This window comes from Ictalurus furcatus, chromosome 21, assembly GCF_023375685.1.
Source record: "Ictalurus furcatus strain D&B chromosome 21, Billie_1.0, whole genome shotgun sequence".
Lineage (NCBI taxonomy): Eukaryota > Metazoa > Chordata > Actinopteri > Siluriformes > Ictaluridae > Ictalurus > Ictalurus furcatus.
The window spans coordinates 4,311,921-4,330,806 of record NC_071275.1 but is presented as its reverse complement, the minus strand read 5'-3'; the positions used below and the strand labels follow the sequence as shown (position 1 = coordinate 4,330,806).

At 35.6% G+C, this 18,886-nt stretch overlaps 1 protein-coding gene across 2 annotated transcripts in view; it reads right to left on the bottom strand.

The window, feature by feature from the left end:
- Positions 1-18,886, bottom strand: part of stab1 (stabilin 1) — an 85,872-nt gene that overhangs the window by 43,705 nt on the left and 23,281 nt on the right. For both annotated transcript variants that reach the window (XM_053653270.1, XM_053653271.1), the window contains 16 exons: positions 17,234-17,420; positions 16,536-16,629; positions 13,315-13,473; positions 12,936-13,031; positions 12,624-12,719; positions 11,907-11,954; positions 11,685-11,812; positions 10,514-10,622; positions 10,339-10,416; positions 6,469-6,570; positions 5,353-5,457; positions 5,124-5,258; positions 4,906-5,034; positions 4,306-4,359; positions 778-891; positions 46-241 (listed from right to left, as the gene is read on the bottom strand). In XM_053653270.1, the coding sequence (XP_053509245.1) occupies positions 46-241; positions 778-891; positions 4,306-4,359; positions 4,906-5,034; positions 5,124-5,258; positions 5,353-5,457; positions 6,469-6,570; positions 10,339-10,416; positions 10,514-10,622; positions 11,685-11,812; positions 11,907-11,954; positions 12,624-12,719; positions 12,936-13,031; positions 13,315-13,473; positions 16,536-16,629; positions 17,234-17,420 (1,830 nt within the window). The remainder of the gene's footprint in view (positions 1-45; positions 242-777; positions 892-4,305; positions 4,360-4,905; positions 5,035-5,123; positions 5,259-5,352; positions 5,458-6,468; positions 6,571-10,338; positions 10,417-10,513; positions 10,623-11,684; positions 11,813-11,906; positions 11,955-12,623; positions 12,720-12,935; positions 13,032-13,314; positions 13,474-16,535; positions 16,630-17,233; positions 17,421-18,886) is intronic.

Below are 18,886 nucleotides of genomic sequence, written 5' to 3'. Positions count from 1 at the left end.
TGTCTATAAAATGACTGAAGTGAGGTCACATAAGGTGGATGTTACCTGATTTGCAGTCTTTGCCATATCTTCCGGGCTCACACATTTCACACGCTGTGCCATGAAACCCTTCATTACACAGACACTCCCCATTGCCCCAAAGGCCATCCTGGCATTTGCCGTTGTTCGAGCACCAGTTGTCCAGTGTTCCAGGACATTTAAAACAGTCAAGTCCAAAGTATCCTGGGCAGCAGCTATGATCCTTAGAGAAAAAAAAAATCCCATATATATCTTGGGTTAACATGTGATTAGTATGTGGATATTGATACCTGTATAACCAATGATTTTTTCTCATTTCTCCCAGGCAATATGCATATACACTATCTATGTACAGTGTGGGAAGTCCACCACCTGTCAACACAACAGGAGTTAGAATTTATGTGGATGATACTATAGGTCCACTTTGAACTTAAAATGTATCAAATTTAGAAACACAATTACATAGCCTAATGATGTTACATGAAGCAAATACTGTATATGAAGATTTGAGTATGCATTTATTGATTTCTAAAAAAAGAAAAAAAAAAAAGAAAAAGATTTTGGGTGAGATAGGCTACCATTGCCTGCTAGATTGGCCTCAAAAATGCCAGTGCATAACTAAATAAGCAAATGTCAAATATCAGACACCAAATGTGTCTTAAATTATGTTGTGGATTGTGTAAATGTAATTTTTCACCAAACTATTGATTAGTTATTAGTATTGCCATTATACAGAGACTTGTATAATGAGAATCTTACCTTTTCCGTTTTTATACAGTCTATCATGCAACCTTGCACTAATTTTCTCTTTCGTCCTACTTTTGTCCTGTATCTACAGTTGGACTTCATGTTCAAAGGGAATGCATCCTTCACCTTAAAATGGAATACATTTGTATGTTAATAAGATTCAATTCAGAGTTTGTGCCATTACATAAATAAGCATACTCAGTGTAAGAAAATGCTTTTTTGGTTAATCCAGATTAATTAATCCAAATATTTCCACTTGAAGGCTGTGCATTTATACCACCAGCAATCAATATTTAATACACAGTAAAAGTGCAGTAGATAATATGTACTAGAATTCACAATGTGGAATCAGATATGAAGTGGTGATGTGATTTACTGTATATAATAAGGAATCGGGTCGAAAGCTGATTAATCAGTTAAACATCTTGTATCTCAACTCACTGGCAATTTTATAAGGTTCACCTATTATATACAGTTGGTCACTTTGACAATGGTGTTTTACTTTGGACATCAATGAAAAGGGACCATAAGAACACCAGAGCACCATTCACCAGATATTATTTCGGTGGTGGGCCATTCTCAGTTCAGCAGTGATACTAACATGGTAATGATGTTTTTTTGAGTGCGACACTTTACATGCATTTTAGAGACCTACAGTAGGTAAATGATAATATCATGCTCTACACAGTGATGGTGCTACCACTCCAGCATCTCAGATAAATGGTTATAATTAGACAGAACTGGCCATATTCAGAGTGCATTGTTAAGTGTAGCAGATGAGTGCTTGGTCACTCAATAATGATATTATTTTATTCATTTTACAACATAGCAAAATAGCAAATAACAGACCATGAATACATTCTAAATTCATAACCTCAATTCAGGATCTCATGGCTTCATTAATTAGTGTGCACAATTAACTATTGGTGCATGATAGGATAGGATGTGTTGGATCATGTGCTTGTTTATAAGCTGATGAATGATAAGGTGGGGAAATCATATTGTTAAATTAATCCACATTTGTAGTGATTAATGTGATTACTAGAAATATCATGCACAACATATTGGCAACATATAGGACTAGAGCCCCACTATTTCACTGCTTGAGATCTTCTCATTCATGGGTCAGTCCATCTCAAGTGGTCCAAAATTTGTAAAGTTGTGTTTATAGAGGCTGCTTGACCTCTATGTATTGGCAGTGCAAAACCAGCAGGTTTTTTAAATTTATTTAAATTTTTATTTTACTTGATTTAACCACAACAGCCATCTTTGTGTCATGGCACAAATTTTGGCTATGCTGCTGTTTATGAAAACAGCTGTTTATAGTCACTCACTGCTTTTATATAGAGGACAAATTTCTGTGAAAATTTCAGGATTGTATCTGGTCCCCCACCAAATATATTCAACCCAAAATTAAGGGGAATTAAAAAAAATAATAAAAATAAAAAAAAGAAGCATTTTCTTGCCAACATTAATAATAATAATAATAATAATAATAATAATAATAATAATATTAATAATAATAATAATAATAATAGTAATAATAAAAGAAGTCTCAAACCTGAAATATTCTACATGCACACTATACTTATCTAGGTACTCTCAAAATTATGACTGACACTAACCCTTCCCATTATAAAGATATTCAACCCAAAATTAAGAATTGAATATATATATATATATATATATATATATATATATATATATATATATATATATATATATATATATATATATAAATAAAATAGTAGTAGTAGTAATAATAATAATAATAATAATAATAATAGAAGTCTCAAACCTGAAATATTCTACATGCACACTATACTTATCTAGGTACTCCATAGAAAATTAAGACTGACACTCTAACCCTTCCCATTATAAATTAACCCTAAAAGTAGAACTGTGAGCAATCCTGAGCATTACATTTGGACTTAAGTTCTAAATCTAAGGAAAAAGAATGTGCAAAAATGTTAGTACATGTACCTTGTAATGTGTGCTAGCAAGGAGCTAGGACCATCCTAAGCCGTAACCAGCTGTATAACCAAAATTTATTGTATGCCATGAAACAAAGATGTCTGTCATAGTTAAACCAAGTAAAATAAAAAATAAAAATGGTGGTTTTGCAATGCCAATACGTAGAGGTAATCGCTGAAAAATGTTTTTAAAAATGAATAATGCTCGAGCAACCTGTATTGGACCACTTGAGATGGAATGACCCTCATATCATATTCATCTTTTTATTTTCTCATTGTTAGATTATTGCTTGCTTTTATGTTACATTGTATTACATTTGAGTGATCTGTATAATTAAACTGAGAAGTGCAATATGCTCATGTGTTTTGGTTTGATGCCACACAACAGTAGGAGGGGTAATAACATGATTTGTTATTTAATCATTCAATGCACAATCTATCGTCATCCAGTCTTGCCCTATTAATAACGTTGCCATAAAATACTTTATGACAGTTCCGCTGAAATTGATTAAAAAAGTAATGCTAGTAATAGGATAAATTGATCATTTAAAACCTGATCTATGCTTCTTAAATTAAAAATGAATAGGCTTAGTATATGGTGCTTCAAGTGCTTACAAAAATGCTGATGTGGCCTAGGCAGAATTTGATATTGGCATTCCTGGTCTAGAAAAATCCCATATCAGGCACTGCTACCCCTCTGACTTTAGTTGTGCACTTAAGCTGCCACCTCTGAATACAGTAGAATGAGGTTTGGGAAAAAATGTAGATATACACAAAATAGTCCTTTTTTTTCCGCAACAAAGCGCAATTTAAGTTCTGTGATTTCATCTGCCAGTAAAATTGTGTCAGTTGTAGTAGGAAGAAGGGGTCTGAGAGATTGAACAGGTAACTAGGAATGGTTTACACCTGTTTGGTCATCAGCAGCCTAGTTATGCATCTGATTTTTTTTTTTTTCTTTTTTTCAGTCTAGAGAGAGATAGATATAATGTAAGTGATAGCTGAAGCTCAAGGGTATTGAGTTCAAATCCCAGCACTGCCAAGAACAAAAAAATAAAATTGCTGCAGTCCCTCCCCCAATCAAACTAGACCATACCTGTGTATTCAAATGGGTACCCATCAAAGGCCTTGGTGGATTATGGTTGTAATCAAAATCAAACTAAATGGTTCAAAGCAGAGCACTGGAGAAAGCATGTCGCTTGGTGACTGTGAATGAGTGCACATGGTGCACAGACTTTATATAATGTTATTTACTGAATAAAATGTTATTTACTAAATAAATTAATAATCAGAAATGAACAGCATTGAGCTACTTAGACAGAAGCAGCCAATAATGACTCAGCTGTGTAGTGTTCAGTTTCTGTCCTCTGGGACTGCTGAACTGTGTTTTCCTTTTACTAATCCGCCTGATTCTATCCATGAAGGGCTGATAATTAGCAGTAGACGCAGGTGTGTTGAGACAGAGACAGCAGTGGGAAGCACACAGTCCCCTAAGCCCTGAGAACTGAGAACAAAGGCCATGTATGTACTAATGAAGCATGGGATGTGGAACGGAGGGGTGTTATCTTACAGGCTTGCCGTTCCACGTGCATTTAGGAGCTGAGTCGCATGCACCACACCTTCCCTGTGTAAGAATCAAACATAAGTAACATTAGGTGTTTTTATTCAAATAACCGGAGAATTTCTAATTAATGACAATTTCTGCGAGAACATTATGAGCATGTGGAGACTCAGTAGTTGCAGAGGTGACAAATATGTAACTCTTGTACTTTGTTAATATATTTAACTTTACCTGATTGTAAGCAAAAACGTATACCTTGTACTCTTACTCAGTTATGCTTCCATGAACAAAAAAAAACATACTCCTTCCATTTTCATTCTGACATTTTAGATCTTTAACTTTCTTTATTGCATATATTTAAAACAAAAAAAGAACCTGGCCTCATTAAAAAATGTAATCAAGCGATGGTTGTGTGGTTGGATTTTTTTTTCTTTTTTTTTTTTTTTTTCAGTTTCATACAAATTAAGTTGTAAGAAAAGGTACAAATACAAACTTCACCCATAAACCTAACCTTAATCTTGTGTATATTGTTAGGAATTTGCAACTGTGAGACCGTATTAAATAAGAGATTGTCCTGAATGCTGACTTCTGATTCACTGTAAGACTTACAAAGACTTTTGTGTACACTTCTTTGTTGCAGTAGTTTTTGTGAATCGCTAAAACCCGGGAGATGCTGATCATGACACCGTACATTATCTCGGTGAAGTTCCCATCCATTGGTACATCATTAATTAACGTCTAAAGAAGAGAAGATTATATTCAGTCATTTTTGAGTTTATAGCACAAACAGTCTGATTTAATGCTGATATTATAATAACTTTATATACCTTATTTTCACTGTTTAAATGAATCATGATTTGATACTCATTCCCAAGCATTGTACTTTTTAATGTCCCATCAGTCAAGTGTTCTGGGAAAAGCTGCTCTTTAAGAATGACATGATATTTCACAATGCTTTCATTCTATAAGAAGACAAACAAATTAATGTCAAAATGACTGAATAAAAACACGATCATGGAAGAGAACACATGAAATGCCGAATCAATTTTATCTCACCAGACTTGTAGAATTTGTTTTCTCCAGGTAATCCTTAATCGCACTGTCAGATGGAACAAAGATAGTGAAGTCCCTCGTTGCAATGCTTTCTGTTAAATTGTACAGCTAACAAAAGGAGAATTGTGTACATCATTTAATCAGTCATTAATAATGATGGTAAATTTGTGAAAGAGTCATTCTTTAATCATTTAGATTAATTTAATCATTTCATGCCTAGTGTCCACACTTATACAGAGCCAATTTATAATATAAATATTAATTTAAAATATAAGATGAAAATCCCCATCTGAATGGCTTGAGACCATTACTGAGATTTAATAAAAATAAATCCTTATCTTAAATCATTATCCTGATTTCTGTTGCTCTCTAGACTCATCATTGATTGCTTCGAGAACTGTTTGGATGGGCATGACCTAATATCTAATATTCTAATGATCATATTTCTCGGCCTGCTACATTACACACACAAAAATAAACGCAACAGCACAATCAATGGGGTTTTTGACCCTACATGCATCCATTTATAGAATTATAGAGGTAGCTACAGCAGCTAGTTTGTGTTTACCCGCTAGCTTTTCTTTTAGGTTGCTCAGACTGAAAGATTTGCATAGTTAAGGATTGCATAAAAAGTGTAAGTTTGAGAAAATGTGGAAAATGGCATGGGCTGGTTTTTGTTTTTGAATGTGTAAAAAGTCTTTTGGGGGATAAAAAAAAAAAAAGTCATTTCACTTATCAACATAATAATAGCGTATACTGCAGTATGTGGATAATAAGTGGCCCAGTCTATATAGTGTGTTTATTGGCAGTGTAGAGTACGTGGATCAGTTTGTGTATGTGTTAGCATGTTTAGCAGTGGTGCTTATGAGCTAGCATGTGTATGACTGTGTGTAAGGGTTAGTGTACAGTATGCACTGGTAATGTGTGTGGGTTATTGTGTATATTGGTAGTATGTGTATGGGATAATGTGTGTGTGGGTTGATGCGTTTATGAATTCGGGTGTATTGGCTGGTGCCTGGGCTGTTGTGTTTATAGATAAGTCTGTATTGGTGCATGTTTAGTTTAGTGTATGTGTGTGTGCGTGTGTGTGTGTATGTGTAAAGGACAGCTTGTATTTACCAGTGCTGCTTCCCTGAACAGGCTGAATGAGGGTGTCTTATTGAGGACCTCCATCAGGTAAGGGGGAGGAGGCGGGATGTCAGAAATGGGTGGTTTCAGAACCTGACACAAAACACACACGCTATTTAACAGTGCTTTCTTCATGGAAGCATCTCATAGTAAATCTGAAATACAATTCAGTACCAGATTTCAGTACTAAAAATACAATATACTTAGATTTATTTACAAAATGTAATGGTATTTACATTAAAGTGGTATTTAAAGTGAAGGAAGGGATTACATTAAGAACAATAATATACATAACTATGTATGCAATTTCACTTTCAATTTCAAGAATATACAGTATACAATAAACAGCTATGCTCATAAATTTACACACCCCTTGCAGAATATCCAAAATGTTAGTAATTTTAAAAAGAGAAATCATTAATAAGAGGGATCAATAACATTTAATTTTATTTTTTGTATTTATTATTGCCCTGAATCAGCTTTTTCATATAACATATGTTGTTATTTTTTTTAAAGATCTTATTTTTCTCATTTAGTACTGCCCTTAAGAAGCTACATATTTACATGTTTCCCAGAAGAGTAAAGAGTCCCTCAGTTGTCCTCAGTGTGAAACGATCTCAACATCATATAGCGACTGATGGAAAGGGGTCAAATATGCAGAAGAAAAGCAAAAAAGCAAAGAATGTGGAGGACCTGGAGGATTTTTCTGAAGAACAGTGGGCAGTTTAACTGCTCAGGACAAACTTTTAGGACTCATGAAGAACTCTCACAAAACACAGTAGCTGATCATCCAAGTAGCAACACACAGTATTAAGAATCAAGCGTGTGTAAACTTCTGAACTGGTTCATTTGTATAAATTCAGTTATTATTGTGTCTTGTGGACTATGTGTAAACAATTGTTATGTGAAATAGCTGATTCAGGGCAGGACTAAATAAAAAAACAAAATGCAATTTTAATGATCCCTCTTAGTTAAAAAAAATTATAAACATTTTGTAGATTCTGCAAGGGGTATGTAAATTTATAAGCACAACTGTACAGTGTATATAAAAAGTCTACACACACTGTTAAAATTTGTGCAGGTTTTTGTGATGTGAAAAATTAAATACAATTTTAATGAAAAACCAAATAATTACAGTTACATTTGTATAGCGCTTTGTATATCTAGACACTCAAAGTTTTATATTGCTTTACATTGTAGGGGAATGAACGGGGGGGCGTCTCGTCAAGCACCATTAGTGTGTTGCATCCACCTGGATGATGTGATGTATAGTGTGCCAGAACACCCACCACACACCAGTTATTAGTGGAGTGATGTAGCCAGTTCAGAGATGAGGATTATTAGGGGGCCATGATGGAGAAGGGCCAATGGGGGAATTTCGCCAGGACACAGGACACTTTTACAAGAAGCGTCCTGGGATTTTTAATGACCACAGAGAGTCAGGACTTCGGTTTAACGTCTCATCTGAAAGACAGTGCTGTTTTTACAGTATAGTGTCCTCATCACTATACTGGGTCATTAGGCCCCACACAGACCACAGGGTGAGCGCCCCCTGCTGGCCTCACTAATACCACTTCCAGCAGCAACCTTAGTTTTCCCCAGGAGGTCTCCCATCCAGGTACTGACGAGACTCAACCCTGCTTAGCTTCAGTGGGAAACCAGACAAGAACTGCAGGGAGATATGGCTCTCTGGCAAATAGAAATGTTTTAGGGGGAAAAACGGGGGGGGACTTATAATAACATGGTTGCATTGGGAAAAGAAAGTACAGCCTCCTTCAGGTCTATGTTTTTATCTATCAACTTCTATAAACAAACAAATAATCTCAGGTGACAACAAAAAACACAACAGATTTCAATATGTAGTCATTTATTCCCCAAAAACCAAACCAACATTTGGAAACCAGGTGGGGGAAAAATTAGTACACCCTTCCTACTTCCAGACAGGGGTGAGTATTTGGGCTTGTTTTGCAGCCACAGGACTTACGTAAGAAAATTAGTCATTGAGACAATGATGAACTCCACTTTATGCCAGAATATTCTTGAGACAAACATGAGGCCATCTGTCCAGCAGATTAAGCTGGGTTAAAATTGGGTCATGCAACAGGACAGTGATCCCAAGCACACACGCTGACATCCGAATTTCTAAAGAAGAAAAAAAAAATCAAGGTTGAAATGGCCAAGTCCAGAGCTCAACCCCACTGATTTGCTGTGGCAGGATCTTAAGAGAGCGGTGCATAAATAAATGCCCTCAAACATCAGTGAACTGAAGCATTGTTGTAAAGAACTGTGGGCCAATATTTCTCCAAATCGATGTGAAAGACTGATAAACTCCTACAGATTTAGATTAATCATATCAGAACTTTTTCCACCCTCAGTGTGATACCAAAACGTATAAAAATTAAGTGAAAAACAATCTGAAACATTTTACATCACAAAAACCTGACATTTTAACAAAGGTGTGTATACTTTTATTATCCATTGTACATGTTACTGAATTATAGGTTGTACTTATTTTTTCCCCACGTGGTTTCTGAATATTGGTTTACTTTTTAAGGAAAAATGATGACATAATGAAATCATTTTTTTTTCTTTTTTTTTACTTGAGGTTATTTGTTTGTTAATAGAAATGGGTGATGACCACACAATTGTTATTTAGGCCCTGATAAAGTAATAAAAAAAAAAAAAAAAAAACATAGAATAGAAGGAGGGTGAACATTCTTTTTCCCATAACTGTGTGTGTGCACCATTTATAATGGACCATGTGACTGTGCTCATCCAATCACATTTGAACTCTGTAATTATCATACAGCTGTCATAATTAAACTGATTCTGATTAACCCCAAATAAAGATCAGCTGTTTCTGTAGGATTTTCTTGACATCATCTTGATTTCAGCAGACTACATAAGCCATGGTCTGCAAAGAGCTTACAAAGCATGTACAGTATCTCATTGTTGGAAGATATTGATCAGGAGAGGGGTACAAAAGAATTTCCAAAACAATGGAACACAGTGAAGGCCATCTTGAACAAGTAGAGAAAATGTGGCACTGCAATGACGTTACCAAGAACAGCATGTCCCTACAAAATAGTCAAAAGGATAAAAGAACATTTCAGGGAGGCTGCCAACAGACCTACAGCAACATTAAAGGAGCTGCAGGAATATCTGGCAACAACAGGCTCTCATATGTCTGGGCTATGGGGTAAGGTGGCTAGATGGAAGATGGAAAAGAAAATTTTCCAAGTTCACCTACATTTTGACAAGACACGTATAATCACCCCAAATCATGTTGCAATATGTGTTATGGTCTCGTCAGGCCATGGTAGAACTTTTTGGACATAATTTTCAAAGATATATTTGGTGCAAAAACAAGACAGCTCATCACCCAATGAACACCATGCCAATGTGGAGCATGGTAGTGGCTCTAATCAAGATCTACCCATCTATTTTGGCACAAAACCTACAGGCCTCTGTCAGAAAGCTGAAGAAAAAAATTTCACCTTTCAGCATAACGACCCAAAGCACAAAGGAAGTCAACAAAGGAATCGCTTCAGAAGAAGAAGATCAATGCTTCTAAATAGACCAGTCAGAGCCCAGATTTAAATCCTATCAGACATCTGTGGAATGACTTGAAGAGCACTGTGCACAGGAGATCCCTTCGCAATTTGATAGATCTGGAGCGTTTTTGCAAGTAAGAGTGGAATAAAATCACCAAATCAAGATGTGCTAAGTTGGTAGACTCTTACCCAAAAAAAGTATTACACGCAAAGGTTGCATTAAGTAATGATGATGACGATGATTATTATTATTTCAAAAATCAATATACTGTATTATGTATGAATAAAATTGACAAATTATAATTACTGTATTGATTATGTGAATGAACCCATTGGTTGCCTGGAGATCTGGGACAAGAATTGTAGCGTTATCAATCATAAGCTCCTGAAGAAGAAAACACACAGTTACACACATTGTATGGAGAGCAGAGTGTACATACACAAACACCTACATGTTATCAGAGAAATGTATGAATTGTTACCCCGTTTTTAACTGTGATCTCCCATTTTGTCTTGGATTTAGTTGGGACTGTTTTATTAATCTGCTTTCTCAAGTCATCATAGGTGTAAATGCCATCCAAAAAGTGAGCTCTAAAAGGAACACACACACACCAAAACACAAACACTGATGGGAAAGTGAACAGTGCTGCACAGTGTGTCTTTTCATTTCCTCACAAGCTGAAGTCAAAATCCTCTGTATGACCATTAAAGAAAGAATCAACTGAGGATTACTTTACTGGACACTTTAAGCATGATACTTTTCTAACAACCAGAATTCTTTGAACTGTTTCACAGAAAGCAAGAATTGTGATAGAATCCTGAAGTCAGGTGTATAAAGTAAAGTTCAAGTACAAAGCATAAAGCAAAGCAAATCTCAAAGCATTTTTTATTTCATTTTTTTTAATAGAAAGGGACATGAGAATGCAAAAAAGAAATTCACTCCTGGCAGCCAATAGAATACAAATGTGTGGCATGTTATCTTTTCTACCAATAAAAAAACAAAATGTCCTCCAGTTCCACCAAGAATAAATAGGTGAGAAATGTATTGGTCCTCAGGTAAAATAATGTCAATAGTTACCATGGAGAGAAAATATTTGGTTACGTGAACCAGAATACTTAATCAAATAAATTTCAGAGAGCAATTTTTTTTTACACCTTACCTTTTCTTTTTGACCTTTAAAATTCTCATTACAAATCTCAAACGACATGAGTTTTTTCATCTTTTTTTTTCCTCCTTTTTTCTAGTTACCAGTTCATATAGGATGAGACTCTTTGGGAGACTTTGCCTCCCAAAGCTAGCTAGTTCAATTCTGTAAATTAGTTTAAGCTAGTTCTGAAAGTCATTAAACATTAACTAAATAGCAAGACAAACTTTTTTACTCTTAAATATTTGAATATGTTTAAATGTAGATACTTTTTGACTTTCATGCCAGTAGATGGTTGCCTCCAGTAAGATTTAGACATAGTACCAGTAGTTTTACTTAAGTACCGTTTCTCTGTACTTTTTTCACCCCTCTAGTCACTCACATCAGATAGCTAGCTAGCTAATGTTACCTGCTCACTGAACATCTATGCCCCACCTCCAACACGCGCACACATTTTGCCAGCTAAATCACTTCAGAATGGACCTATAAGATCAATTGGAGAACATACCGCAGCAGGTAAGGAAGGCGGTAAAAGTCAGTCCAAAACAGATTCTCTGAATCACTCAGATTTCCAAACGCATGCATGGAGGGAACTAAAGCAGTCACATTGCTCTCAGCACTGATCACTGGGTGTCTCTAAAGTTTAAAGGACAAAGCACACATTTTACTTTCATTGCAAAACACTAAGTCTTTTGTTACTGGCTTATACTAATGACCAAACTGTACAAACTCGTAGATAGCGGTTGAAAGTGTAGAAATCTGAGTTCCCATCTAGCTCCTGGAAAGAGTTGAAAAAAAAAAATAGCATCATTAAGGGATAAACATTATAGTAATTGTCTGTTCATTAATTAGATAACATTCAAAACAAACATACTTTTAAAAAATCTTTTATGGTTTATGTAAACTACTATAGGAAGTGATATTAGTCAATTATTTACACTTCATATTTCCTTGAATTAAATAATGATTAATGTGGACTTATTTTTAGTCATGACAGAAACAAGAATTAGATATATTAATTAATCACATCGTTAACATGTCTTAGCATCAATTATTACTGATGAAGGTTAATTAAGGTCAACTTATGTTGCAAGTAAAAAAAAGATGAACAATTTACAGAATTATTTAATAAATTACATGTATTAGTATGTCATTCTGTGAGTTAACAGCTTAACAATATGCATGAATACAGTTACATATGCTTTTAACTAAATTCATTCTAACATATACCGTAAATACAAACAAAAATCCCATATATATTAGCTCATTTGCTATTAATTAGACTTTTTCAAATATCCAACTGTCATCTGCTAACCTTTACACATTTTAACTTCATTTTTTTTAGATTAAAAAATTTTTGTTTTTTAAAAGCTGTGTACTGTTAGCACAAAGTCAGGTACTGAACTTGTATTAAATAGTGATTCATTATTCTGGCAAAGGCACTTACCATCAGTATATTCCCATAGCATGTGATGCCATCTCCTTCATAACCTTTTGGACAAGTACACTCGTGTGTGCCACTGTTATTAAATGAACATGTCGCCTGTTGTAAAAAGTAAGAAAGAAAGAAAGCTACACCTTATAAGTGATTGCTTAGTGTACTAGCTATGCATGCAGTCTGAGCCATGACTCAAATAAATACAAAATATCCATGATGCACCTAGTTTATAGAGACTAGAGCACCGTTTCAGACATAGTTACTGTACACACATCCTGTATTTGACTCAGTAGGGAAATTTGAGTATTATTGAATACAAACCACGCTGTGGCAGCCTCCATTTTCTATCCTGCAGGGGTTAATAATCTGACACATGATGCCATTTCCCATGAATCCCTTCTTACAGGCACATTCGCTCTGAAGAAATAACAAGTAAAATGAGTATTTGCAATTTTAAAGCATTTAATGCATTCTTTTAAAAACATTAGATTAGAATATTAAAAATACATCATTTTAATATAATATCTTTTTAGGATAATACATATGATATAAGATAAAAGAGTCTGTGCAAGATGTAATACAAAATCGAGTGCATTTTTATACATTCATTTAGTATAAGATATTTAACTGGAAAAAAAAAATATATGACATAATTTGGGATATGGCTCATCTGGTCTCAACGGTGATCTTTAAGTGTTACCTGGCCAGGTCCGGTGGGGGTGCAGTCAGCGTCTTCATGACACCCACCACGGTTCTCCATTAAACAGTTATTAATCTCCATACACACAACACCATCGCCTGTCCATCCCTCATTACACACACACGACACATTTCCAGGGCCTGCATACACACACTGTGCCTGGAAACACATATGTAGTTCAGTGATAGTGCAGATAACAAAATACATCTACACTAGGTTCTACTGAACTGACCAGAAACGTCATCTTAATGTCATGTCATATTTACATTACAAGTCTTCAGGCTTGTTCACATTTAGGTAAAACACATTTGTAATTGAATTGATATGACAATTAATATAAAGCTCTAGGTACATAAATATGGCGCTGTTGAATTCTCAAATAAGAAGATTCATTTTTTATAACAGCATATCTCTGACAATAGTTTCATTTGTCATTTAACTGATAGGCTTATCATTCTAAAATGTTATCCTTATTACAGTAACAACTCATTCATGGGGTTGTGTAAGGCAGATTGATACATAATCTCAGGCTAATAATAAATTGATTAAGAATGTGTGCTGTTACTGAAAGAGGAAAAGAAGAGAGGCTGGTAAGTGATTGACTCTTTATAACTACTATAATGTAAACAATGACAGGAACTAACTTGTTTCACAGACACTCTACAAGATTAAATGTAAGCATAAATTGTTAAAAAGCACAGAGTGTTGTTCAGTAATAAATGTAAAAAAAATTAATCATTGGCCAGTTGCTGTGGTATAAGAGAAATAAAATACTTTGCTGTTATAGCTAAACAATCCACTTCAGGGTGGTGACAGTAACTCTACTTTGTGCCCACACCTATCACACAACCACATTGTGGAATATGTTCATATAACATCGCACCTTGTCGTGTTTTTTTTTTTTTTTTACTTATTACATGAAGCAATGTATACTGCAGAGAGAATTCGGTGAAGTACGTCTTATAATTTAGACCATTTAACTCTGATATTATTAGGCTCTGTTTTCTACTCCAAACATATTTAAAGATTCCACCTGGACACAGTACTAGTTATCACAGCCTGGTTCTATATAGTACTACACTATCACAGCCTGGTTCTATATAGTACTACACTATCACAGCCTGGTTCTATATAGTACTACACTATCACAGCCTGGTTCTATATAGTACTACACTATCACAGCCTGGTTCTGTATAGTACTACACTATCACAGCCTGGTTCTATATAGTACTACACTATCACAGCCTGGTTCTATATGGTACTACACTATCACAGCCTGGTTCTATATGGTACTACACTATCACAGCCTGGTTCTATATGGTACTACACTATCACAGCCTGGTTCTATATAGTACTACACTATCACAGCCTGGTTCTATATAGTACTACACTATCACAGCCTGGTTCTGTATAGTACTACACTATCACAGCCTGGTTCTGTATAGTACTACACTATCACAGCCTGGTTCTATATAGTACTACACTATCACAGCCTGGTTCTATATAGTACTACACTATCACAGCCTGGTTCTATATAGTACTACACTATCACAGCCTGGTTCTATATAGTACTACACTATCACAGCCTGGTTCTATATGGTACTACACTATCACAGCCTGGTTCTGTATAGTACTACACTATCACAGCCTGGTTCTATATAGTACTACACTATCACAGCCTGGTTCTATATAGTACTACACTATCACAGCCTGGTTCTGTATAGTACTACACTATCACAGCCTGGTTCTGTATAGTACTACACTATCACAGCCTGGTTCTATATAGTACTACACTATCACAGCCTGGTTCTATATGGTACTACACTATCACAGCCTGGTTCTATATGGTACTACACTATCACAGCCTGGTTCTATATGGTACTACACTATCACAGCCTGGTTCTGTATAGTACTACACTATCACAGCCTGGTTCTATATAGTACTACACTATCACAGCCTGGTTCTGTATAGTACTACACTATCACAGCCTGGTTCTGTATAGTACTACACTATCACAGCCTGGTTCTGTATAGTACTACACTATCACAGCCTGGTTCTATATAGTACTACACTATCACAGCCTGGTTCTATATGGTAGTACACTATCACAGCCTGGTTCTATATGGTACTACACTATCACAGCCTGGTTCTATATAGTACTACACTATCACAGCCTGGTTCTATATGGTACTACACTATCACAGCCTGGTTCTATATGGTACTACACTATCACAGCCTGATCCTATATAGTACTACACTATCACAGCCTGGCCCTATATGGTACTACACTATCACAGCCTGGTTCTATATAGTACTACACTGTCACGGCCTGGTTCTGTATGGTACTACACTATCACGGCCTGGCTCTATATAGTACTACACTATCATCGCCTGGTTCTATATAGTACTACACTATCACAGCCTGGTTCTATATGGTACTACACTATCACAGCCTGGTTCTATATGGTACTACACTATCACAGCCTGGTTCTGTATGGTACTACACTATCACAGCCTGGTCCTATATGGTACTACACTATCACAGCCTGGTTCTATATAGTACTACACTATCACAACTTATTCTATATGGTACTACACTATCACAGCCTGGTCCTATATGGTACTACACTATCACAGCCTGGTTCTGTATGGTACTACACTATCGCAGCCTGGTTCTGTATAGTACTACACTATCACAGCCTGGTTCTATATAGTACTACACTGTCACAGCCTGGTTCTGTATGGTACTACACTATCACGGCCTGGCTCTATATAGTACTACACTATCATCGCCTGGTTCTATATAGTACTACACTATCACAGCCTGGTCCTATATGGTACTACACTATCACAGCCTGGTTCTATATAGTACTACACTATCACAGCTTATTCTATATGGTACTACACTATCACAGCCTGGTTCTATATGGTACTACACTATCGCAGCCTGGTTCTGTATAGTACTACACTATCACAGTCTGGGTCTATATCGTACCATATCACAGTACTAGATAACACAGTCTGTTAATGTATAGTGCTAGCTATTGTAGTCTCATTCTGTATAGTGCTAGTTATTGCAGTCTGATTCTGTGAAACCATTCCATTATATCTATTTCTTCAAACATACTGTTCTCAAATTCTTTATGCTTCTATCAGAACTTCAGAAAAGGGAAACATAGAAAAAGTAGTAGATAAAAATGAAGATAGTGTTGCGGCTCACGTTTACATGGCAGCCTCCCCTGTCAGGTTTGAGGCACATGTTGGCTTCAGTGCAGGAGTATCCATCGCCGGCATATCCAGGATTACACACACACCTGCAGCACACACACACCACAAACACTGAGCAAACCATGATCCATACTGTGAAATAAAGTTCACTTTAACGGTGTTAATTATCATAAGTAATCAAAGGCAAGACAAAATGGTGACACATTAAGGCAACATTTCATTTGATAGCAACTTCATAATGCACATAGCAGTAAATAAGAATTGAATAAATAAATTAAATAAAAGAAATTCTTGTTAAGAATTAAATATAAAAAAATAATTAAACCAAGATATAGCAAGTCAAAATCATGTCATGTTGATCTAACATGTCATTGTCAAAATGAAAACATGTCATTTTAACAGTGTGTAACTTTTTATGTCCATTGTATTTCAGTAAAATGATTTGAGATGCTTTATGACAGTGGTCACCAACCCTCTTGCTTGAGATCTACCTTCCTGCAGATTTCACCTCCAACCAAAATCTAACACCCCGTTTTAGCTGATCCTTTTAAGGCAATGATTAGATGGTCAGTCAGGTGGGCACGATTATGATTGGAGCTAAAGTCTGCCTTAAGAAATACATGGAATATATTACTTCAGAAGGTAGCATAAAAGCAAAAAACAAGTTAAGATGATTAAAGTAATACTGACGTGTTTATGTCATCAATGCGTGTGCAGTAAGCATGGATATGGCAGTGTTCGGAGGCTCCATCTGAATCACAGGGCGTGGCTGTGAGATCACAAAGCACTCCAGAGTATCCAGACAGACAGGAGTTCCTGCGACACACACCCTGACTGCCAGGCCTGTTATCACACACGCCATGAACACAGCGGCAATCTGTGCAAACACACAGACACAGAAATGCAGTAAAATCAACACGGTCAGTTAGTAATAATAAGAATATTATTTATTTATCACAGAATTCTATACAGAATTAACTATTCAAAAGAAGTTAAGCATTTAATTATTGATTCAAATCAAATCATATTTTATTTGTCACATACAAAACCATACATAGTATGACAGTGAAATGCTTTTTACGACCACACTGATATGTAAAGGAGAATTAAAAAAAAGATAAAATACAACCCCAATTCCAAAAAGTAGGGACGGGGGCAACAAAAGGCTGGAAAAGTAAGTGTTACTAAAAAGAAACAGCTGGAGGAACATTTTGCAACTAATTAGGTTAAATAAAAAGAGTATCTTAGAGAGGCAGAGTCTCTCAGAAGTAAAGATGGGATGGAATCTGGATGGAAGCAGATGTTGTTCTAAAAGCTGTATATACCTTTCAGTATTGATTAATTGAGTATTGGTTAATTTCCTGATGTACAAGCTGTCCATTCCATAGTCACTAATGCACCCCCATACCATCAGAGATGCAGGCTTTTGAACTGAGCGTTGATAAAAAGCCGGATGGTCCCTCTCCTCTTTAGTTTAAAGGATGCGGCATCAATGTTTTCATCAATCAAAAAAAATTCACATTTCTATTCCTCTGACCATAGAACAGTTTTCCACTTTGCCTCAGTTCATTTGGCCCAGATAAGACTGCAGTGTTTCTAGATCATGTTCACACATGGCTTCTTCTTTCATGATAGAACTTTAGCCAGTATTTGTGGATGGCACGGTGAACTGTGTTCACAGACAATGAGTTCTGGAGGTGTTTCTGAGCCCATGCAGTGATTTGAATTACAGAATCAAGCCTGTTTTTAATGCCGTGCCGCCTGAGGGCCCAACGATCATGGGCATGAACTATTGATTTTCACCCTTGTCCCTTGCACACAGAGATTTCTCCAGATTCTTGGAATCTTTTGATGATATTATGTACTGTAGATGACAAGATTCATAGTCTTCACAATTTTACATTGATGAACATTATTCTGAAATTGTTCCACAAATCGTAGACGCAGTTTTTCACAGATTGATGTCTTTCTTTACTTCTGAAAGACTCTCTAAGATCATCTTTTTTATACCTGGTCATGTTACTGACCTGTTGCCAATTAAGCTCCTGCTGTTTCTTTTCAGTAACACTTACTTTTCCAGCCTTTTGTTGCCCCAAAACCTTTTTGAGATGTATTGCAGCCAATAAATTCCAAAATTACCTTATTTTTTTTCTTTAAATGGTACATTTACTCAATTTAAACATTTGATATGTTTTCTATGTTCTATTGTGAATAACATATGGGTTTATGAGATGTGTAAATAATTGGAATCTGTTTTTATTTACATTTTACACAGTGTCCCAACTTTTTTTGGAATTGGGGTTGTATAATAAAGATAAAAAAATATAATAAGGAAAAAATAAG